The sequence below is a fragment of the Garra rufa genome, chromosome 21 (genome assembly GCF_049309525.1).
Source record: "Garra rufa chromosome 21, GarRuf1.0, whole genome shotgun sequence".
Classification (NCBI taxonomy): Eukaryota; Metazoa; Chordata; class Actinopteri; order Cypriniformes; family Cyprinidae; genus Garra; species Garra rufa.
The window spans coordinates 9,925,408-9,950,723 of NC_133381.1; the positions used below are offsets into that span (position 1 = coordinate 9,925,408).

The following is a 25,316-nucleotide window of genomic DNA, read 5'->3' on the forward strand; positions in this document are numbered from 1 at the left end:
TTCACTTTCAGAACAAACATTTACAGATAATGTACTCACCCCCTTGTCATCCAAGATGTTCATGTCTTTCTTTCTTCAGTTGTAAAGAAATTGTTTTTTGAGGAAAACATTTCAGGATTTCCCTCGATATAATGGACTTCTATGGTGCCCCCGAGTTTGAACTTCCAAAATGCAGTTTAAATGCAGCTTCAAAGGGCTCTAAACGATCCCAGCTGAGTAAGAATGGTTTTATCTAGCGAAACAATCGGTTATTTTCTAAAAACATTTACAATTTATATACTTTTTAATCTCTTCACAGAGTACACACAGAGCTAGACAAGACCAGCATTTGAGGTTAAAAAGTATATAATTTTTATTTTTTTTATATAGATAAAATAACTGATCGTTTTGCTAGACCCGTCTTTCCTCGGCTTTGATGGTTTAGAGCCATTTGAAGCTGCATTTTGGAAGTTCAAACTCTGGGACACTTGGCTGTAGCGCCTCAGTTCAGAATCAGGAGAAGCGACGTGAACTGATCATTTCCTCCTTACTAGTTTCAGCACGAAATAAACTTGGAAAAAGCATCCAAAGGTATGTTAAAAGAAAGAGTACGACTCACCGAAATGCTTATCCTGTTTCATGTAATCGTAAACAAGCACTTTGGATTTCTTTATTATGCTGCGACTGTACATATTCATAATTTCATAAAACATAATAATGACTTAACAATTCTACATATTTGTCAGGTATGCACAATATGTTGGTACCATATTTGTTATCTGATATTATGTTTAATCATGAACGCTTATGTCCACTTTTTACATTTAATTTTGCACACTTGTAGATAAATAAATAAATGTAATCTTGGGCAAATATCTATTATTTATGGATAAAATAAATAATACACTAATTCATTTGAAGCACTTAAACAATCAATTTCCATTTTTAATGTGTTAATTTAATTAGTTATCAAACTTAACATTGAAACTTTTCTTAATATCAACCAGAATTGTAATATTTGTGCATCTCTACTGGAAATGACATTTTTTAATTGTTTTTTGACAGTCTCAGCAAAGAAAACATGAAACAAAACCATTATTTTTCATCTTTATTATTAATGTACATAATTTCTTCAGACCCACCTATATTTAAGGCATGAGTTGTTATTCGAGGAAACTATAAATATATAAGCTACATGGACGGTTCTCTGGACTGAGTTGTTGGATCTGTCAAGTTAGTTACCAAAGTCTTGTTTCAACAGCATCCTATTCACAATATATACTTAGCAGACTTTCTATATATACAGTTTGACAAATATGAGGACCTTTTATCAACTACCTTCAATTTAAAAAAAAAGCATCAGAACATGACAAACCTGAGCACCTATAATCCTGTTAAAAGGCATTGACTTTTTACAAATTACCTACAGGTTCACAAAGGCTGCACACTTACACTGAACCTGAAATACAAATATCAGCTTCCTCTTCATAATATTATAACCAGTGGCATGTGCTGCACCCTTTGCCATGCTTGCGCTTTCAACTAAGACAAAAGTAAGAGATAACCACAAGGCTACTGTGGTTACGTATCAAAGGAAACACCCCCTGAGCACAACAGGAAGTAGCAAACAGTTTGCCGGAGAGGAAGAGAGCGTGAGAGATCAGATGACATCATGAGGAGAGGGCGACTGGTCGGGGGGCTGCTCGCTGCCGGGTGGGGAGGGTCTGGGTGGAGGTCCCGAGGGGAAGATGTCAGATGGAGGAGGTCTTAGTGGTAAATAGCCCATATGTTGAGGGAGCGGCATTGGACCTCTGGGAAACATTCCCGGGGGAAGTGGCCCTCGCACTAGTGGAAATAGTAATAAAGGTTATCAATTTGTACTAGGACACAGTATCAAATGATCAGACTGAAAACCCTGAGTGATGAAGCCTTTTGTTTAAAATTCCCATAAATATATTTATAGATTAAATAATTTAAAACTGTGCATAAATGTAAAAAAAAAAAAAAAAAAATCTGAATAGCTGAGTCCTGTCTTGTAATAAATAAAATGGAAAAATAAATATGTAATAATAATAATAATAATAATAATACAAATTGATTTATTATTATTATTATTATTACACATTTATTTTTTTGCCATTTTATTTATTATACTTAATTTTCCATTTAATTTATTATAAGATAGGACTCAGCTACTTGGATTTGTATATTTACAAATGTATTACTGCATTAAATCATTTATTAAATTAATTATTAATTTTTAGATATGTTTATGGGACTTTGAGGTAGCATCATTTTATGATTATTTGAAACTGTGTCTTAATACAAATTGATTTATTATTATTATTATCATTATGGCACAGTTTCAAATAATCAGACAGAAAACTGATTAACTGAGTCCTATCTAGAAATTAAATCATTTAATAAATGATTTAATACATTTGTAAATATAAAAAGCTTGTGATTAATAAAATGGCAAAAATTTCAATTTGTAATAATAATAATAATAATAATAATAATAATACTACAATTTATTAAGACAGTTTTAAATAATCAGAAAACTCTGAAATTATGCTACCACAAATTCAAATAAACATATCTAGAAATGTTTAGTTTAGTTTAGTTTATTAAGATCCCCCATTAGCTGCTGCAAAAGCAGTAGCTATTCTTCCTGAGGTCTATAGACTTTAACAGAAAAAATATTCTTATAACATGAAACAATACATTATACAGACAAAATGGAGTGCACACATTCATACATAACAATACAACAACGTACTAAAAAATAAAACCAAATAAACAATAAACCAATAAAACAACAGCTCCACATTATTCATTATCACAGTTACAACTGTACTGCTATAGGGTTCATAATTATCACAGTGTATTCCCTCTCTTCAATCATTCTTGACAAAGAAGCAACCCATAAATAATAACAGTTATTCTAATGTAAATAAATAGAGTCTTAATCTTTTACGAAAAGTCATTGCACTCATTCCCAAAATCAAGAACTGTGGAAGAGAATTCCATGCCACCATTGCTCTATACAGCACTGTCCTTTGCATAAGATTAGTTCGACACGGAGGTAACAAAAAACGACTCTCTGTTGACTGACGAGTGGAATATTGATGCACAGCACTAAAAAAATGAATCATTTATTTAATGAAAGAATCAATACATTTGTAAATATACAAATCCAAGTAGCTGAGTCCTATTTTGTAGTAAATGAAATGAAAAAAAGTATAATTTAAGTTTAAGTTTCAAATAATCAGACAGAAAACTCTGAAATGATGCTACCTCAAAATTCCCATAAATATATCTAGAAATTAATACTTAATTTAGTAAATGATGTAATAAATTTGTAAATATAAAAATCCTAATAGCTGAGTCATATTTTGTAGTAACAAAAATAAATAATATCAATTTGTATAAGACACAGTTTCGAATAATCAAACAGAAAACTCTGAAATTATGCTACCTCAAATTCCCATAAATATATCTAGAAATTAATAACTCATTTATTAAATGATTTAATACATTTGTAAATATAAAAATCCAAGTAGCTGAGTCCTATCTTATCTTATTGATTAATCAAATGGCCAAAAAATAATCAAACAAAAATATAAGTATGATAAATAAAATGGCAAAAATTTACATTTGTAATAATATTAATAATCATCTGTATTAAGACACAGTTTCAAATAATCATAAATGAATCATTCATTTAATAAATGATTTAATGCTTTAATAAATTCGTAAAGATAGCAGAGTCCTATCTTGTAAAAAAAAAAGTGTATTATATTATAATAATAATAATATAATAATAATAAACTTGAAAATGTGTAACGATGATCATAAATTATTATAAATTCAAAAATTAAAAATATTAACCAATAATATACTTGATTCATATTCACAAAATAAAGTCTTTCCCTAAATAATGTTCCACTAAACATGATTTTCATTTGCAAAAACATTACACTCATTATCAATATTGGCCAAAATTTTTATATTTGTACATCACTACTGGAAATAACACAAAGTAGCTGAGTACTAACTTGAAATAAATCAAATAAACAAGTTAAACAAATAAACAAACCTGTTATTATAATAATAATAATAATAAATAAATTATATAATACATAATTAAAAATATCAATTGATCAAATCACTAAATAAAGTCTTTCCCTAAATCATGTCCCACCAAACATACTTTTTATTTGTGATAAAGTCACATTGCAGAAGATAAATGTGATTCAAATGCACTTTCACATTTCAGTGGAAAAAGTTAACTTACTGCCTATGGGGGGACCACCAGGTCCACGAGGGGGAAAGAACTCCGGAGGTATATAAGGGCCCCTGGGTGGAAAGTGTGGGTCCCTAGGGTCCATCAGTGGGGGCATTCCCATCAAAGGGGGACCAGGAGGAGGTCCCATTCTTGAATCTGGATCAGGGGGCAATCTCATGTCACCAGGCATCGAGTGAGGACCCTGTGAGAAGATACATTTTAGTTATGGCCATGTACAAAAACTACACATTCTTCTCATCAATCAGAGGTTTACTCACTTCTCTACTATCATTCTCACTGATGGATGAGCTGTTTCTTAGAAATGATGAATCTGGGGGAAAAAGAGAGGAAAAAATACTCTTAGGATCTTTGAGCCAAACTACCACTTTCACATTTTCATTTTAATTTAATTCTTGAGGATTCCTAAAAAAAAAAAAAAAAAAAAAAGTTCATTCATGCCTTGGTAATGCTATTACATGAGCTACATAAAAACAAATTAGCAGAGAGTTTCCGCCACATTATGTTGCTCCATTTACTATGAGAATATGTATCTCAGTTATTCAGTTACTATTAGGCTTGTATATGTGAGTCATATGGGCTATTTATATTTCCACAGGTACAAATGACCTTGAAGAGAAGCAGAGAAGTCAAACATATCATCGAGGAGGTCACATAGAGAGACTCGCCTGATTTGTCACCAAAGTATGGCTCATGAGGAAGTGGAGGTCTAGGAGGCAAATGACCCATAGGATACGGACCTGGAGGAGGCCTCCTAAAGGGCAAACCCGGATCTTGGAGAGGGTGACCTTTCAGAAATATATTAAAAAAATTATCATCAATATAATATACATTATTAAAAAAATAATAGTATAACATGATTGGTTTTTGTGTACATGTGTGAACAGTGTATATTTATCATGCATATATAAAGACATGCATACAGTATATGTTTTAAAAATATTTACATGTATATATTTATAATGTATAAAAATGTAGATTTTTAATTATATTTTCATTCTCAATATTCTGATTTTTTTTAAATTTAAGAGCCTTTTAGACACATCAGAACATGTTTAATTCATTCAGATTTAAAACAAAAACGTACAAATTATAATTATTATTAAAAATAATAATAAATTATAATAAATAAATAATAAATTATATATATATATATATATATATATAAACACTTTTCTTACCATATATGTGTGTGTGTGTGTGTTTGTGAGACATATTAAATATATTGTAAATATACAATAACTTACACATACACAAAAAAAACTTGACTTGTATAAGTCTCTTCTGCTCACCAAGCCTGTATTCATTTGATCCAAAGTACAGCAAAAACAGTAACATTTTAAAATATTTTTACCATTTAAAATAGCTGTTTTAACATTTATTTAATTAATGATTTAATAATTTTGTAAACATAAAAATCAAACTAGCTGAGTCCTGTTTTGTAGTAAATCAACGGAAAAAAAAAGTATAATAAATAAAATGGCAAAAAAAGGTAATAATAATAATAATAATAATATCAATTTGTATACGACAGTTTTTAATAATCAGACAGAAAAGTCTGAAAAGTCTGAAATGCTACCTCAAATTCCCATAAATATATTTAGAAACAATTGATTTAATACATGTGTAAATAAAAAGTAGCTGAGTCATGTCTTGTAATAAATGAAAAAAAGGGCACAAATTTAAATTTGTAATAATAATAATACATTTTTGAAATATTTTTACTATTACTACATATTTTTTAAATAACTGTTTTCTATCTAAATATATTTTAAAATGTATTGTTTTTAATGTAAGAAAAAATGTAAGAATTTTAGCATCATTACTCTAGTCACACGATCCTTCAGAAATCATTTGCTGCTCAAAAATCATTTATTATTATTATTATGTTGATAACAGCTGAGTAGAATTTTTCAGGTTTCTTTGATAAATAGACAGTTCAAATGCACAAAGCATTTATCAGAAATAGATAAATAAAATGTCTTTATTATCACTTTTGATCAATTTAAAGCACCCTTGCTAAATAGAAGTATTAATTTCTATAATTTCTGAAAGATCATGTGACACTGAAGACTGGAGTAATGATGCTGAAAATTTAGCTTTGACCACAGGAATAAATTACATTTTAAAACATATTCAAATAGAAAGCAGTTATTTTAAAAAGTAAAAATATTTCACAATATTACTTTTTTTCTGTAGTTTGGATCAAATAAATGCAGGCTTGGTGAGCAGAATAGACTTCTTATATATATATATATATATATATATATATATATAAACATTAAAAATCTAACTGTCCAAAAACCTTTGCTGGCAGTGTATAACTAATTCCTATTATTATAACTAAATTCAAGACCCTTTTGAAACACATTTTACATTACAAAGAAAAACAAAACAACTTTTTTAAATGATTGGCAATGGGAATGATGCACTACACACGTTAAACAACCACTGCTGGTATGGGCATGATGATAATGACATTAAAAATAAATCCAGTGATGTTCTGTGCCTTTCACAGCTCAGTACAAAATAACTAATTACTGCGTTGAACATTTAGTCCACAGTCCCTGAACTGACAGTATTCAGCCCAACAGTGAGGAGCAGCAGGGGGGCAGTGGGACAAAGCCTGACGCACAGGCCAAAAACACAGAAACGTCTAGAACAAAGAAGGCCCAGTTCTGTGACTCTTCAATGAGCTGTGCGGCTGAGTCAGCGCTTCTCAGCCACCTCTGAATAACCAAGTCTGAGCTTCAGTAACAGAAACACCTCTCAATTTACACAGTTGGCTAAATTACAGGCACATGACAGTTTAGTGCTTAATATTCATTAATCAATATCAAACAGATACTGAATCGTGCAAACAAGCCTTGTTAATAGCATATTCTACATTGTTTTAGCAGTTTTATACCACCGTTTCCACCCTCTCTCTGATCATTAAAAATAAACAGGTGTTTTTTGGCCTTACTGTACCTTTAAGACTATGTAAACGACCTGTTATGATTGGCTATTAACTAATGATATGTAAAAATAGGAAGTCATATTAATGTGCTCATGGTTTTTCTATTAATAATTTTTGATTTTTGAGAGCTAGAGAAGTATTTCCTCCTGCTACAGAGCAGCCACAGCAGTGGGAACATCACTGTACCTGGAGGCGGGGGAGGGCCCCTGCGTTCCCTGTCCCAGGAGGGAGACAGTGAGCCACTATCAGAGTGAGGGCCACTCCGCTCAAAGTCTGGCCCACCACTAGTGGGCTCTACCACGCCACGGGATGCTGATTATGTGACAGTGAAAGTGTAGGAAGATGAATGGAGTGGAGAGAGACGGCACATAAAAATGTTTGAGGAAATTAAGAATGGAAAAGGGAGGAAAGGGACAACCAACAAAATATTAACAAGGGTAATGAGACATAAAAAGACTCATCTATATGCAAACGTGAGGCATGGTTTGCTACCCACGGTTTGGTATGCATTTAAACTGCAAAAATGCTAATAATACATCCTGCAAGTAGGGCTGTCACAAACGATTATTTCGGTAATACAGTAATTGGTTGATTACTCTGATGATTAATCAGGTAATTGGATAATTATAATAATTTTGTGATAATAAAAATAGATCTAAGCAAACAGCCTTTACAATGATTTAAAATACACACGAAATATCAAATATAGGCAATAATAACTATTTCAAATAAAGTATCAAAAGCAAAAAGTTGTATGGTTTTATTGAACAAAACTGTTCATATACATGATAATACATAATGTATTATAAACAACAGAACTAATGTATATTACGCATTAAAACAAATGACTGCAGAGGGCACCAACAGCCTGACCATTGTTTTTACACTTTACTGCGGGATCTAATCCTTGTTTTATATTAACTAAATAACATTTATGTTATTTACAAATGTCCAAATGTCCACTCCACACATGTAAATAATAACAGTTTGTGTGGAGCAGCATTTACTGTGAACGGAGCCGATCTGAAATGAACGTATGTAACCTACACGCATGTAAATAATTAAAGCACATATATTAAGCCTGCATTGCATATATTTATTTAACTGAATCGTAGCGTTACAATAGCACTTAGATTTTTAAATGGGTTTAATATACCATGCAGCCTTAGAAAACGGTCTAATAATGCGTTTCATTGATTCTCGTCCATGAAATGCGCCACTTCCGGTATTTTGCCAGTTACTTGACATGGACAAAATGCAGTCGAGGATATTTTAAAATATCAAGTACTTTCATTTAAAATAGGAATCGTGACAGCCCTACCTGCAAGTCTTTAATTATCAGTGATATGCATTTCTTATATATAGTTTCTAGTTTAGATATATAAGTTTGGGGTCTGTAAGATTTTTGTGCTTTTGAAAGAAGTCTCTTAGGTCAAAAGTACAGTAAAAGCAGTAACACTGTAAATCAGGGGTCACCAAACTTGATCCTGGAGGGCCGGTGTCCTGCAGAGTTTAGCTCCAACTTGCCTCAACACACCTGCCTGGAAGTTTTAAGTATACCTATTAAGACCTTGATTAGCTGGTTCAGGTGTGTTTGATTAGGGTTGAAGCTAAACTCTGTAGGACACCGGCCCTCCAGGACCGAGTGTGGTGACCCCTGCTGTAAATAAAGTTACATTTTAATATATTTAAAAGTTTTATTTATGCCTGTGATGGCAAAGCTGAATTTTCAGCAGCCTTTACTCTAGTCTTCAGTGTCACATGATTTAAAATAGAAATTTTATGTAGCATTATAAATGTCTTTACTGCCACGTTTGATCAGTTTATTATTAAAGTATTCATTACTGACTCCAAACTTTTAAACAGTGGTGTATAGGTAAATGTTAAAGGGAATTCTGGGTATTAAGACTTCTAATAACATAAATTATGTATTTAACTGAAATATGTAGCAAAAAAAAAAACTATAAAACATAAAAGACATGTAAGCCTAAGCTATTTAAAAAAAATCCACATTGTTTTATACATATTTTGGACTATGGTGGGGCGGGGGGAGCCATTATTTCGATGACATGAAATGGTTGCACTCGATGCGCTAATGGGACTACCTGTTGCTATTTTTACCACAACACAACTTGCCAAATAAAATACTGATATGCCACATTGTGCAGTTTTTGGTTGTAACTTTCAGTTGAAGGGCAACAAGAGAAGTGATGCAAGTCTTCACTGCTTTCTTAGCGATATGAAGAGGAGAAAGGAATGGGAAGATGTCTATGGATGAATAAAACTTCCTATAGACCCGCGTCTTATAAACGTAAATAACGTAAATCTTTCTTGGGTTTTTGACTACATATTTAAGTAAGAGGCATCAGTTACATTATATTAAGCCATACAAATCTTAATACCAAATATGAAATGTCCTATCTTAAGTATTTACCAAACCACACTAAAACTGTGTCGCAAACCAAACCATGAGAAATCAAACCTGTTACACCCCTAATGCAAGCATACTAATCTTCTAAGAATCTCATGGGAACTGAACAGGATTCATGCATGTGATACACAGACACACACACAAAATATTGCTATATAAACATGCTAAACTGAAGACTAAGAATCCGAAGAATTGATCTAATTTTTCATACTAGCTAGGAGACTTTTCCCAAAATTAAAAAAGGGAGGGACATGTATATCACCTCTGCCTGGACCCATAAACTGTGGTGACAGCCGAGGGGGTCCGTCCATTAGTGTAGGAGGAGACAGGAAGGCCCGTGTTTCTGAGGATGGTCGGCTAAGCGGAGAAGGTCCATATGGAGATCTTTCACCTGTGAGATGGAATAATGGCTGTGTTAATATTTGAAACATAGACACGTACTAGCCAAAGGGAAGTGGAACGTATCTGACCTCTAAATACAGGTCTGCCCTCTCGTACATCCTTTTCAAGAATCTCAAACTTGAATTGGGCATCAGTCAGCCTGTAATTGTGAACGCATTGACATGTATAGATAAATACAGCTTCTGCTGTATATAAACTATAACACTGAAGTAAAATACTCTCTAGTCAATCCCACCTCTGGCGGAGATTAGCGTTTTCTCTCTTGACATCAGCTAGGTCTCGATCCGCTGCCCTTGCGGCTAGCTATAACACAGACAATAAGAACAGTATGAAAAGAACATCTGACACAATAAAGCTACTGATGACTGGTATGGATCAAACATCAAACCAAGTGGTCTGAAACTTACCCAGTTATCATGAGCCTTTTTCTCATGAGAAGCAATCTGGTAGAAAACAGAACAAAGATATATAATAAATATTTATATATAAAAATTGTAAACTGATATTATATCAGTATTTATGAGACATCACTCTCATTTCTGGTGGTAAATAAAGAATTTGGTGGTATTTTTTTTTTTTATATTTTAATATAATTTTCTTTATTATTAGATCCTTGTATTGGTCATATATAAGTCTTATTTGTGGTAAGAAAATACTTATAAATAGTGTTAACTTTTTTAATTAATTATTAATAATTATTTATGAATTATACATCCTCTTATTAGTCTATATCTACAATTCATACCCTTTCATTTTTTTCACATTTTGTTCTGTTGCAGCATTATGTTAAACTGCTTTAAATTAGTTTTTCCCTACATCAATTTACACTCCATACACCGTAATAACGACAAAGCAAAAACCAGATTTGCATATTTTCAAATTTATTAAAAATAAAACACTGAAATAAGTACATTGCAAATGTATTCATACCCTTAACTCAGTACATAGTTGAAGCACCTTTACAGCCTCAAGTCTTTTTGGGTATGATGTGACAAGCTTTGCACATCTGCATTTGGCAATTATCTGCCATTCTTTGCCTCACCTTTTCACCTCTCAAGCTCTGTCAGCTTGGATGGGGGCTGGCAGACATTTTCTAGAGTCCTCGTTATTCCAGTCATCTTCCATTATGGATAATGGAGGCTACATGCTTTTGTGAACCTTCAGTGCAGCAGATTTTTTTCTGAACTCTTCCCTAGATCATTGCCTTCACGCAAGTCTGTCACTGAGCTCTACAGGCAGTTATCTTGACCTCAGGACTTGGTTTTTGCTCTGATATGCATTTTCAGCTGTTAGACCTTTTCTGAGAGGTGTGTGCCTTTCTAAATCATACTCATTCAAATGAATTTGCCACAGTTTAACTCCACTCGAAGTGTAGTAACATCTAGAAGCAGTATGAATGCTCCTGAGCTAAATTTCGAGTGTCCCAGAAAAGGGTATGAATACAACCCTATGCAACGGGATCTTTTCAGTTTTTTATTTCTAATAAATTTGCAAAGTTGTTACAAACATGTTTTGTGCTTTGTCATTATGGTGTATGAGATGTAGATTGATGTGGGGAAAAAAAAAGTAATTTAAAGCAGTTTAACATAATGCTGCAACAAAACGTGAAAAAATACTTTTGCAAGGCACTGTATATCATAATAATAGACTTATATAAAGATGTATAATGTCTCCCCCTAATGTCAGTTCCAAAACCTACCAACAATTTCATCAACTGACAATGCACATTTTGTGGTTTCAGATATTTTTATATAAGATTATTTTGAGTAAATACTGTATAATAATAACAATATGGCTATAATAAACATATTCCGTGTGGGTATCATCAGCATGTGTCACCGAAGAACCTTTATCAATATAAATCATGTCGAGATGTTGTAACTCTATATAGCATTACTAGTGTGTCACCTGATTCTTGTATGCATGTGAAGTCCGATCCAGTTCTTCCTCTAGGTCTTTGGCTCGATGTCTATATAAACATAGTGAAAGAGACTATAATGTAAACTTCCTGTTTTGGTGAACACTCATCTTGCGTCATGTTTCCTGTCATTCTAAGAGCACATTTCCTTTGATTTTTATCACATACTATGTCAGACTTAACTTAGCTTCCTCATGTGTGTGAAACAAGTTGCTCTGACCTGTAAGTGTTGAGCTCCTCTGCAGCAAGGCTGATCTTTTTGCCTGCCTTGTTGAGCTTCTCCTCCTTTTGTAAGCGCTCCTTCTCCTCCACTGTCAACATCCTGATAAAAGTGCAAGAAATAATTCAATTGTTAGCATTAGTATTTGAAGATGTACAATAGAAGGTTTTCCATGGTCCAAACCTGTGTAGTTTGAGTTCATTCTCCTGGTACATCTCAGTCATGATCTGGAGTTTCTGCTGGAGTTTCTGGCTTTCACTAGCATAGTTGGCACTCTCCGATTCCAACACCTCTTTCTGGTCCTCAAGCTGTTTGATCCCCTCTGAGAATGCAGAGAAACAAGAAAACAAGTCTTCATTTACAGTCTAAATGATCATGTTTGATATAATCAGGCCAACGCAAATCAGTTCCACTTTTATTACACATAATATTTGCATAGAAGGTGTTTTCCTAGAAAGTCTTGTAGGAAAGCAAATATGTTGTGTAGGGCTGTCTCCGAATAGTCGAAGATTCGATGCATCGATATGCGGAGCCTGATTCGACCACCGATCTCACAGTCGAATCTTCGCGGGTGAAACGAGCATCATACCATTTTGCCAATATGGGGGTGCTCAATGTCTAATTGCACACAGAACTACTGGTTTTGTACGGTTATATTAAGTTATATACAGCCTTTGATTATGATAATGCAGTAAAAACAAAAGTGAAAAGAAAGAAGCGTTCAGTAAATATTTTTAACGTGTTTGTGAATAATTCCAACCACCCCTGTGACTAATTTAATTTTCACTTTATCTGATGCATGACGAGATGAGGACCATCTTGACGCGTTTTTGCAGTTGGAGGCGCCTCTTTTGAATGGTTTTCTGTTGGCAGTGAGCGTTCTGTGCCCTGTTTATGCGCCCCCGGCTGCTGCGCCTCGCGTTTTGCAGGAGCGCTCAGAGCGCCTGAAGTTGAAAAAAAAAAAATCAACTCTGAGCGGAAAAACACCCAACGTCATTCGCGTTCTTTTCCATTGTCCAATCGAATGAATGGAGATGCGGGTCTTCTGTTGTGATGGCGAAAGTTTACCGTTGCTTAAAAAGTCCGGAGACTGCAAGAAATGGAGGAGAAACCTTTGGTGTCTATCGTGGGTAACCCGGAGCTGTATTATTTAGGGTTTCTGCTAATATGACAGTTTACTTAACAGCAAAAAACTAAGTTAGAGCGCTCGCGCTATAATCCTTTGAATTGACTGACAGGACAGCTGTTTTGGTCGTTGCTTAGCAACATAAAAAAACCGCAGCACACTAAGGCCGCGATCACACCGAACGCGTTTTAGCAGTTGGAGGCGCCTCTTTTGAATGGTTTTCTGTTGGCAGTCAGCGTTCTCCGCGCTGCTTATGCGCACTGGGCGCCTCGCGTTTTCGCCGCCTGCTGAGCCTCGCGTTTTTGCAGGAGCGCTCTGAGCGCCTGAAGTTGAAAAAAAATCAACTCTGAGCGGAAAAACGCCCAACGTCATTCGCGTTCTTTTCCATTGTCCAATCGAATGAATAGAGAGGCGGGCCTTCTGTTCTGGTGACGAAAGTTTACCGTTGCTTAAAAAGTCCGGAGACTGCAGAAAAGGAGGAGAAACCTTTGTTGTCTATCGTGGGTAACCCGGAGCTGTATTTATTTAGGGTTTCTGCTAATATGACAGTTTACTTAACAGCAAAAAAACTAAGATTTTAGAGCGCTCGCGCTATAATCCTTTGATTTGACTGACAGGACAGCTGTTTTGGTCATTGCTTAGCAACATAAAAAAACCGCAGCACACTGCTCTTTTTTAAAAGTCACCAAAAAAAGGCAGTGCTGTGCGCCTCGCGTTTTTAGAACAAAAAGACGCGTTCGGTGTGATCGGGGCCTAAGTCACCAAAAAAGGCAGTGCTGTGCGCCTTGCGTTTTTAGAACTAAAAGACGCGTTCTGTGTTTTTATTTAAACCTAAATAAGTTTGTCTGTCAGTTGGCAGGCAGTTTTGGTCGCTTATAAAATAAAATAAAAATAGTTTTACCCTCCTGCTGACTATAGTGTCGTGCCCCTCCCAACCCATTCACACACGCACATAAGATGATTCGACTATCGGTCGACTATAGAAAGATTCGAAAATTCTGATTCGACTATGAAAATTCATAGTCGGGGACAGCCCTAATGTTGTGATGTTATTATTAAAGGAGTAGTTCACTTCCAGAACAAACATTTACAGATAATGTACTCACCCCCTTGTTATCCAATATGTTCATGTCTTTCTTCCTTTCTTTCTTCAGTGGTAAAGAAATTATGTTTTTTTGAGGAAAACATTTTAGGATTTCTCTACATATAATGGATATCTATGGTGCCCCCGAGTTTGACCTTCCAAAATGCAGTTTAAATGCAGCTTCAAAGGGCTCTAAATGATCCCAGCAGATGAAGAAAGGTCTTACCTAGCAAAACGATCAGTTATTTTCTAAAAAAAAAAAATAATAATAATTGACAATTTATATACTTTTTAACTGCAAATGCTCGTCTTGATCTAGCTCTAGCATGAACCGTGTGTATTCCTGTTTATGACAGTTAGGGCATGTCGAAAAACTCCCACCCATTTTCTCCTCCAACTTCAAATTCGTCCTTCATCCCTGTTTTACCTTTTTTTTGTAAAGACGTTTGACCTTCTTTGCATGTTTACTTTGTAAACATTGGGTTGTTACTTCTGCAACGATGTAGGGCGATATTGACATACCCTAACTGTCATAAACAGCAATACACAGTTCACACAAAGCTAGACAAGATGAGTGTTTGCGGTTAAAAAGTATAGAAATTGTCAATTTTTAAAATAAGAATAAGATAAGACCCTTCTTCCTTGGCTGGGATCATTTAGAGCCCTTTGAAGCTGCATTTAAACTGCATTTTGGAAGTTCAAACTCAGAAGCACCATACATATCCATTATATGGAGAGAAATCCTGAAATGTTTTCCTCAAAAAACTATTTTTTTTATGACTGAAGAAAGAAAGACATGAACATCTTGGATGACAAGGGGTGAGTACATAATCTGTACATGTTTGTTATGGAAGTGAACTACTCCATTAATTCAGCAATATATAAATATAAATCAATCGAAAACAAAATCGTAAGGGGCATAAAGATTCCCACTATGAATGAATAGGTCACATTAGCTGGGTTTCCATCCAAGGTTGTGAATTTAACTTATGCGCAGAATTGGAATATTGCATAAAACATTTGGGAATAAGCACCATTTCCATCCAACGAGACAAGAGAACAATATCATTACTTCCTGATAAAATGGCACTAAATATCACTAAGAAATTTATGAAAAGCCACCGAATGTAAGTAGCATGGGTATATTAGCAGCAATAGGCAAAAATACATTGTACGGGTCAAAATTATAGATTTTTCTTCTATGCAAAAAATCATTAGGACATTAAGTAAAAATCATGTTCCATTAAGATATTTTGTACATTTCCTACCATAAATATACCAAAACCTAATTTTTGATTAGTAATATAATTTTTTAATATGTAAAACTTCATTTGCACAACTTTAAAGGTAATTTTCTCAATACTTTTTCACCCTCAGATTCCAGATTTTCAAATAATTGTATCTCTGCCAAATATTGTCCTATCCTAACAAACCATACATCAATAGAAAGCTTATTTATCAGCTTAAAAAACATCAGATGATGTATGAATCTCAATTTCAAAAAATGTGGCCCTTTATGACTGGTTTTGTGGTCCAGGGTCACAAACAGTAAATTACTTGCGCCTCAGAGTGAGCAGGTGAAAAACAATAAACTCAGTCTTTGTTTTCAGAGGCAGACGCCTGCTGTTTGGGAACGCAGTCATGTGAGACAGTTCTGAGAGGCAATTATACAAAAATACTTTGACAACAGACTTTGCTCTGGCATTTCAGAATGCCCATAACAACATTTCAGAGGGTGTGCAACAAAATCCATCCTCTATGCTGTCCCATAGCGCAAAGTCGCATGACTTTTTTGATGCGCATGGAGGAATTTATTTGGCAAATATGTTTCCAACTTTCCATCTCCTATTATTCGCATGAACCCTTTTTGCACAAGTCAAAACCACCTCAAGTGAGCTTAAAAACGTTTTTTTTTTTTCTAAATTTGCCATGTTCCATCACTTTCTGATGTGACACTTCAAAATGTGCATAAAACAGGGTGATGAAAATAGAGCTATTGTCTTTCTACAAACAACCAAAATGTAATAAATAATATATCAAATGAAAAGGTTCATGCATCCACAGCTGTTTCAACTGTGGAACCAAAGTTTTACCTTGGAGATCTTCTTTGGCTTTCATTTCATCTGTGAGTTTGGCGAATACTCGGTTTTTGTCCTCCTCCATGGACTTCAAGTCTGCACTCATCTGTGACAAAGAGGAACACTAACTTATCTACAGCATCATATCTGCATATTCTGGATGTATTCATTTAATCTGACACATAAGGGTTGTGTTTCAAACCCCAGTGAGCTGCCATACTTGACAGTATGTTTGGCAGTCATATGTGGGATCTAGGTGTTTCACAAAGTTTTAGAAGTGAGTAGGAATACCTTGGCCGCTTCAATAAGTTTCTGTACTTTTTGCTTCTGATGGAAATCTGCAAGCACAAAAAAAACTCATGAGACGATACTTCAAGACCTGACTTCAAATCCAATCAAACCAACAATATTCCCAGATGAACCACAAGAGTTTGAACCTGAACTGTCTCCATTCTCAGCTCCAGCTGTATTAGTGCTGCCGTCAACACAGCTCTCGTCCTCAGAATTCCAATCTCGCATCTTCAAAAGGCACTCAGTCAGTGACTGAAATAAAAAAAGAAAAAAGAATAAGAAAGAAGTTTTTAGAAATGCAGTTTTACCATGTTGCACAGTTTTCTGTTTTCAAATACTTTTGAGAAGTTTAAATATTGGCCATAAGAAATCACATACTCTACCAATTGGGGTCAGTGAATTATTTTTGTCAAAGAAATTATTGCTTTTATTTAACAAGGATGCATTAATATGACCAAAAGTGATAGTAAAGACATCTACACTGTTATTATATAGGTCCATCTCAAATAAATACTGTTCTTTTGATACTGAAAATATAAGTTTCTTGTTTTCTATGAGTCTGCTGTCTTTGTGTTTTCACCTTGATGCGATCATCTTTATTAGCACAGTCTTCCAGCATGCCAGTATGAGATCTTTCACACATTTTCATCTCCTCCTCCAGCTCACCGAGACGTTCACCCCAGCCCTCTGCCTCCTGCACCAGCTGTATGAGTGATGAACACATAGGTACTCATGTTAAATGTATGTATGACTGGGATTACAGTGATTGCATTAATCAGTTCACTAACAACACCAACACAGATCTCACCTGTGCTTTACTCTCGAGCAGCATTGCATGCTCCTCTTTAGCCGCCTGCAGGTTTTTCTGCAGTCGCTCTGTGTTGATCTCATGGATCTTCAGTGTTGTGTTGTCCTACAGATGGAGAAACCGGTAACAGTACAGAATTACAAATTACTGTCCTTTAAATGGAAATATGACTGAAACATGCATCATATGCATAATCAATACCTGTTCTAACTGGGACTTTCGTTCTTTAGCTTCCTCTTCTAAATTTCTTAAAATCTGCTCGAGTTCAGCAAGCTGCAAAACAGATAAAACAGCCGTTAGGACAGATATTAAAAAAAACATATGGGATATCAAGGATGAACAGGGTAGTTTGGATATGTAAAGTAAGTGTATCTGTTTGTATGACAACATTACCTGATCTTCCTGCTGTTTTCTTGCTTTGTTTTGTTGGGACAGCTCTTCTTGCAGCCTTTCTATTTCCTTTTTCATTTGTGAATTTGATTGTTCAAGCTTCTGTGACGCCACCTAAGGATAGTATAATTGGATCAGTTAACTAGTGAGGGGTAAGGGAGACACATTTATAAACATGAGACCGTAATTACGACTTTTACCTCTAAACTGTCGTTTTCCGCAGCTTGTGCAGACATGCCATTGTTCTGTAGTGTGGACTCTAGTTTGTTGAACTGTTGAGACAGACAGACATTGTTTAGAGTGACTGATTCAAGAGAGTGCATTTATATAAGCATGTATGTGTATTAAAGTGATAGTTCACCCAAAAAATTCATTTTGATGTTTTTCTAGTTTCCCCCCAGGGCATCCAAGATGTAGGTGACTTTGTTTCCTCAGAAAAACACAAACGAAGATTTTTAATGAAAACCGGTGCAGTCTGCCAGCCTTATCATAGACGTGGATGGGCACCAAACCTTTAAAAGTAAACAAAAACATGCACAGACAAATCCAAATTACACCCTGCGGCTTGTGACGATACATTTATGTCCTAAGACACGAAACGATCGGTTTTTGTGAGAAACTGAACAGTATTTATATCATTTTTTTACCTTTGATACACAGCCACGTCCATCTCTCCTGAGCACGAGTTTGGCATCAGTCACGTCACATGTGCACGCGCTTCTGGCGTAGTATACGCAAGCGCCGTAAGCGATCTGTCGCATGAATACGATACTCATTGTTTACACAGTGCACAGAGATTGTGGGTATAGCGGCAAAATGCTAATTCAAAATGCTAATTCCTTGCGCGTATCCTGATTGTTTAAACCGATTTAAAGCTAAAAGATTATGTTTGCTTGCACAAACTCATCCGGGACTTTTCACTGATTTCCCCTTACGGCGCTTGCGTATACTACGCCAGAAGCGCGTGCACATGTGACGTGACTGATGCCAAACTTGTGCTCAGGAGAGATGGACGTGGCTGTGTATCAAAAATAAAAAATGATATAAATACTGTTCAGTTTCTCACAAAAACCGATCGTTTCGTGTCTTAGGACATCAATGTATCGTCACGAGCCACAGGGTGTAATTTGGAATTTGTCTGTGCATGTTTTTGTTTACTTTTAAAGGTTTGGTGCCCATCCACGTCCATGATAAGGCTGGCAGACTGCACCGATTTTCATTAAAAATCTTCGTTTGTGTTTTTCTGAGGAAACAAAGTCACCTACATCTTGGATGCCCTGGGGGTAAGCAGATAAACATCACATTTTCATTTTTGGGTAAACTATCCCTTTACATGTTTAGAGCATATAACAGCATTTCTCACCTTCTGTTTAACCTCACTGAATGTTTCCAGAACCTTGCACTTTTCATCAAGCAGTTCAGCCACTTTCTGCGCCATTTGCTTCTCTTTACCTGCAAACAAATCAACAGATAGGATCAGCTGAGAGCTGATCAGTTAAAACATATAAAGGGAATAGATTGGAAAAACACTCACTTGCATATAGGCGACTTTTGATCTGTAGAACAAAACAGAAAAAGCTAAATTAGTGCAGTTCCGACACTCATAAAAGTGTGCATTTTTATGTTTTATGTAGCAGTATGCTTGACTTACAGAATGAATGAACCTGCAGCTGAACAGAAGCAGTGTTAATAAACCTAAAAATCCAGTGAAAACCACAGCTTCCCATGGCAGCCCATATAAGTCAGGGCCAGGCCGGATATCATCAGGAAGTGAAGACACAACCTAAGACACAGAATTTAAACAGTTATATGAAGTCTGAAGAGAAAGAGAAGTACAAATTAAACAATTGTACAAGCTTTCACATGATAAGGCTTCTCTTAACACTCTCTCTGTCACCCACACATACAAAAGTGGACAGATGCTAAAACCACTTTCACATGATCATACACAGACACAACTTTTAGTACTTTCACATTAAACGTATTAGTAATAATAACGGTTATTTATAATCACACATTTTTTTTTCAAAGAATATTTGATCACTTTTTACTTCACCGTTACATCACCTGTTATTTTTACAGTCAAAAATCTAAACTATTAAATTAAAATGTATAAAGGTTACTAAACAAACTATAATGGGTTTTAAAAAAAATATTAAAAATACAATCTCAGACATTCTTCTTTGTTACTGACCTACAATTAAACTGACCAAAACCAACGCAAGTAGTCACTGTAAGATGAAAAAGACAACATACACTACAACACCTCAATACACTAAAGCTAAACCGTCATTAAATGGTAAACAAGGTCAGTAAAGGACATCTGAAGTCATTGTAGATCTATAAAATCAATAAATTTAACACAATCACACAAATCAATAGCAATATAAGATGAAATGAGCAACATGTACCAGATGCTTCAATGCTAACCAGCTATGTCTCAATACAAAACAGTTTACGCGATATACATTTAATTAAACAATAGTAAATACTGCACTAGAGTCAATTATGTGTAGTATAATAGCTGATTTAATAGAAATATATATGACACCTGCTGACAGCTGCCATACAAACTAGCGCGGTTTCATCAGACAGACATACAGAGAGTGCCACATACATCTTTGATTTTCTCCACGGCGAGTGTGTAGTAAATCTTCGCTGCTCCTTTCATGTCAGTCGCTTCTGTGACTACCGACTCTGCCTTAAATTCGTCCGCCATGACTATATTCAAACTAAATTATTCTATAATCTGTAATCTGATAATTTATCTGTTGTTATGCCATGGTGCCGGATGCTGCTCTACTCTGACTGCTAGTGCGCACTGCGCTGAGAGGAAGAGCGCACTCTTGTGTTTTAGGGAGGATTCGTAAAGCATATGATCTTGTGTCTCGAAAATTTAAACCGAACATCAGTGATATTTTTGTTTTAATATTTTTTTTATGTATAAAATTGTATTTTGTTATATAAAACAATAATATTTTGATTTTAAGGGAAAGATGTAAAATACACAAAATTGAACACCCCTACAAAATTCATGGTTTCTTCCACACGTCACCAATTGCTGAATGCCACAACGTTCAGTTCGAGTTTTAAAGAGACAGACGTATCGATAGTAAGCAAAAACGCAAACGCAAGAATATTTGTCATGAGCTAGTTTTGAAACGTCATAGTTTAAAATGTGGGTGAGTATGTTTCATTAGTGGGTGTGCCAGTTAAATATATCTCTATAGACAAAGGTCACTGATCCTGAGACCGGCTGAGCAGCTCAAGTCTGTCTGGATTCAACTCAACTCAACTCAACTCAACTCAACTCAAAATTACTACATCTTTGTGTCTACATTAATATTTATTTATTACCTATTTAGCAGGTTGTATGGGTTATTTAGTTGTAGAGACAGTGTAAACATGATTAAATATCATCAGCTTGGCTTGAGTGCAAAAAATGTTGGCAAAATGTCAAGACAGTGGCTTTAGAAAATGTTGACACATTCTCAGGAGCTTAAATATATTTTCTGTGTAAAATTTGGGGAATGTGTATTTTAGAGTTATTTACTGTACATACAGGTAAAAACACGACTCAGGCGTAATTTTCTAGAAATAAACAAAATAAACATAATTAAAAGGTCAGTAGTAATAGTTGTAGTATACAAAAGTAGTAATAATAACTTTAAAGTGTGATAGAATTAATTGAATATTAAAGCACTTTTTAAGTATAAAATCTGACATAATTGTGTGATTTTAATTGTCTAGAACAGATGGGCCAAAATTGTCACGTTAAAAGGTGGATACAGACATTTTTAGTGTTTAAAACTAGCTTTTATTTATTTATTTAAATAATTTTATGAAAAATAGGTCTCCCAAAAAAGAATTTGTGCCTTTATTACTTAAAAAAACCATGGGACAGGCTACTTGACGACATGTATTACACATGAAAGACTTACCTTGTGCACTATAGATGCAATTTCATTAATTGTGACTTTAACAAAAACTGCCATCTGATGAAATTGCCTTACACCTGTTAAACAGAACAAAAAAGATACGTTTTTACAATTTACTATGTATGTGTGAAATGTAACCCTTCAAAATGTAGTTTTCTCATGATAGGTTTGGGCCAACAGGAGGATGAATAAATGATGACAGAATTTTCATTTTAAGATGAACTATTACTAAAAAGAAAATAATTTGAAGTCCAAAAAAGTGATTACCGTTCAATGCTTCAACACGCTCCTCAGAGACAAGGCCATCATTTTGAAAAGTAGTTTTCTTGGATTCAGAAGATGTCCAATCCATATGCTTTCTTATTTCCCGCTCATCAGTCTGAACATCATCCACATTATCTCTGTTTGCTGAAAGGTCCTTTTCTTCAGAGACTGCCTCAGATTGAGAATCACCCAAGTCATTTATAACAGTTCTGTCTTCAGAAACCTGATTATTTTCAACCTCTGTTGTGGAGGTCATCTGTTGTGTATTCTTATTCACATCTAGACATGCAGAAAGAGAAGGAACATTATAGAAAATGTACACTTTTACAACTTTTACAGCACCATCACTGAAAGACTATCACAAAACCTAGATTTCCCATCAATCACATATGCAAAAGTTTTTTCACCATAATTATCTGCCATGCTCTTATTATTTTCAAAAGTGATCATTATGAATCATCAGTACCTGGGCTTTCTACACTGTTATCTGTTATCACTGCTGAATATTTCTTTCTTAGAGAAGATAAGAGGGTAAACAGTTTTTGTAGTGCTTCTTTAGTATTATCCTTGCCAGGAAAACCGTTATCTTGTTGAATATGTCCCAATTTTGAGTTGATCTTCATATAGTAATCCAGCAGCTGTTCAATGTCACCAAGTTCATCAAGGTCATCATTATCTTGACCTGCATTAGTGTTTGCCATTTTGCAATCCAGCCATGATAACTTCCGGTCTCCAAATAAATCTAAAAGATCTTCAATATTCTCTTCGCTCAGATAAGGATATAAGTTTGGATATTCTTTAAAGGTTTCCGTAGGATGATTGACAGTATTTTTGTCTTGAATTTCAGGGCTTCCAGGTTGTTTTCCATTATCTTCTGACTGCACTGCTATGTCACCATCATCACTTTGATTCCAAATGGCACCTGTGTCACTTCCCTCCCTTCGCTTGACACTTTCTGAATCGGTTTGACGATCCTCATTATTTGCTGTGTCAGTCTCTTCTTTGTGTTCAACACTTTGATTTTGATCATGCAAGATATTAATATTGCCATCCTGAACTGAGTCATTCTTTGACAAGAAATCATTTGCCAGTTCTGTTTCTGTGGAAGTTGTATAGCCATCTGGGTCTACATTTTCTAGTGAACTGAGATCAAGACCTCCATCTTTGAAATCGCCAGGTTCCTCAGACATGTTTAACGATGGACTTTTTGTATGTGCTTCCTGTGTCTGAGTTTCATTTGTGATTTGTGGATCATCCTCTTTCTCTTTTGTTTCAAAATAATTCTCTGTCGGTTCAGAAACGCTGTCTGATTCCTCTTGCTCTTCATGAACCACAACCTCATTGTCATTTTCAACTATTGAATCAGTATCCATGGAGTTTTCTACCACCAATGATTCATGTTGCGATTCTCTGGTATTATCCATCTCATAATCTGTGACGTTTTGGGCTAAATTTGACTCAAGCTCTGAATGCAGGTTTTCTTCACTAGTTACAAGAGTGTGAGTATGAGAAGCTCCTTCATCAAGAGGATTTATGTTTGTGTCCAATTTATGTGCTTCTGAATCTGATATCTTTTCTTCATGAAATGTGATGTCCTTTGAAAATGCTTCATCTAAATGTGCCACATTTCTTTCCAGAACTAACTCATCTTTTCTGTCTATAACTAACTCACCATTTTCTATCGATATACCTTGGTCGCCTTCAGCTAATTGTTTTTCATTAGTATATTCTGATAATGCATCCTCAGTCGGTGCAGAATGCACATCTACATTCATGCTTTGATCAGTCTCAACATTTGATTCTTGTGTGTTTTCGTAATGTAACTCAGTATCTGTCTGAATATTTGACTCTGACAGTACAGATGTATTCACATCAGTTACAGGATCTGTGCTGATTTCATTAGAAACATTTTCTTCTTGTTTGATAGTATCTAAATGTCCTTGATCAGATGGGTTTTGCGTAACTTTGCTTTCAAAAATGTCATCAACTGAATCAATCAAGTGTTTTTCACTCTGAACTTCATCAGTTGTATTATTTGCAGACTTAACTTCATCACCATTTTGGGTGTTAGATTCTTTAGAAAAGCCATCAATATCTTTAATGTCATCAGATTTAACACTGTCATTTAAAGTCATTGTTTCATCAGATGAAGTCTGAGTTTCACTGAGTAAATCAACATCCTTTGTGGTTGATTCTTGCTTGACAACTTTAGATATTTCTTCGTCTATCACATTCTGTTGCTCAAGAAAGTCCCCTTTACCTGAATTGACCTCCTTTCCTGTCTTTTCCTCATCACTTTGCACATCATCTAAAACATCAACATTGTTTTCATTTTTAACTTCATCATTTAAATTATCTGCTGACTTGATTTTGAGGATTTGTGAATCTATGCTGTTATCCATCATATTAGATTCTACATCTAGTTGCTCAACGCTGTCAGATGCAATGGTATCTATTAAAGTCATTGTTTTATCAGACAGCATCTGAGTTTCACTAAGTACATCAGTGTCTATTGTGTTTGAGTCCTGCTCATGAATATCAGTCAACTTTTTTTCTTCTTGGTCCTTGTTAATATTTTGTTCCTCGTCAAAATATTGCTTACTTGGATCTTCTCCCTTTCCTGTCTTTTCCTCATCACTCTGTACATCTTTTGTATCTTGTTCCACCTTTCCCTTAAGAAAATCAGCATTGTTTTCACTTTTAACTTCTTTATTTAAATTATCTGCAGACCTTATTTCAAGGATTTGTGAATCTATGCTGTCTTCTTTCATATTAGAGTCTACATCTAGTTGTTCAATGCTATCAGATGCAATGGGTTCTTTTAAAGTCATTGTTTTATCAGACAGCCTCTGAGTTTCACTAAACACGTCAGTGTCTATTGTGTTTGAGTCCTGGTCATGAATATCAATCAACTTTTTTTCTTCTTGGTACTTGTTAATATTTTGCTCCTCGTCAAAATATTCCTTACTTGGATCTTCTCCCTTTCCTGTCTTTTCCTCATCACTTTGTACATCTCTTGTATCTTGTTCCACCTTTCCCTTAAGAAAATCAGCATTGTTTTCACTTTTAACTTCTTCATTTAAATTATCTGCAGACTGTTTTTCAAGGATTTGTGAATTTAT

General features: G+C 34.8%; 1 protein-coding gene across 4 annotated transcripts in view; it reads right to left on the reverse strand.

Moving 5' to 3' along the window:
• Nucleotides 1-1,072: 1,072 nt before the first annotated feature.
• mia2 (MIA SH3 domain ER export factor 2) overlaps nt 1,073-25,316 on the reverse strand; it is a 29,477-nt gene continuing 5,233 nt past the window's right edge. For 2 of the 4 annotated variants that reach the window (XM_073827010.1, XM_073827009.1), the window contains 25 exons: nt 22,198-22,473; nt 21,934-22,007; nt 19,644-19,775; nt 19,527-19,548; nt 19,356-19,444; nt 18,193-18,264; nt 17,996-18,106; nt 17,804-17,875; nt 17,603-17,707; nt 17,375-17,497; nt 16,941-17,046; nt 16,795-16,841; nt 16,519-16,609; nt 12,399-12,537; nt 12,216-12,317; nt 11,986-12,046; nt 10,485-10,520; nt 10,313-10,380; nt 10,146-10,216; nt 9,938-10,066; nt 7,431-7,556; nt 4,954-5,073; nt 4,546-4,598; nt 4,277-4,469; nt 1,073-1,824 (listed from right to left, as the gene is read on the reverse strand). In XM_073827010.1, the coding sequence (XP_073683111.1) occupies nt 1,640-1,824; nt 4,277-4,469; nt 4,546-4,598; nt 4,954-5,073; nt 7,431-7,556; nt 9,938-10,066; nt 10,146-10,216; nt 10,313-10,380; nt 10,485-10,520; nt 11,986-12,046; nt 12,216-12,317; nt 12,399-12,537; nt 16,519-16,609; nt 16,795-16,841; nt 16,941-17,046; nt 17,375-17,497; nt 17,603-17,707; nt 17,804-17,875; nt 17,996-18,106; nt 18,193-18,264; nt 19,356-19,444; nt 19,527-19,548; nt 19,644-19,775; nt 21,934-22,007; nt 22,198-22,473 (2,603 nt within the window). In that variant the 3' untranslated portion in view covers nt 1,073-1,639. Of the gene's footprint in view, nt 1,825-4,276; nt 4,470-4,545; nt 4,599-4,953; nt 5,074-7,430; nt 7,557-9,937; nt 10,067-10,145; nt 10,217-10,312; nt 10,381-10,484; nt 10,521-11,985; nt 12,047-12,215; nt 12,318-12,398; nt 12,538-16,518; nt 16,610-16,794; nt 16,842-16,940; nt 17,047-17,374; nt 17,498-17,602; nt 17,708-17,803; nt 17,876-17,995; nt 18,107-18,192; nt 18,265-19,355; nt 19,445-19,526; nt 19,549-19,643; nt 19,776-20,609; nt 20,796-21,933; nt 22,008-22,197; nt 22,474-22,660; nt 25,312-25,316 lie in introns of those variants that run through there. The other 2 variants (XM_073827008.1, XM_073827011.1) reach the window with 2 other exon arrangements.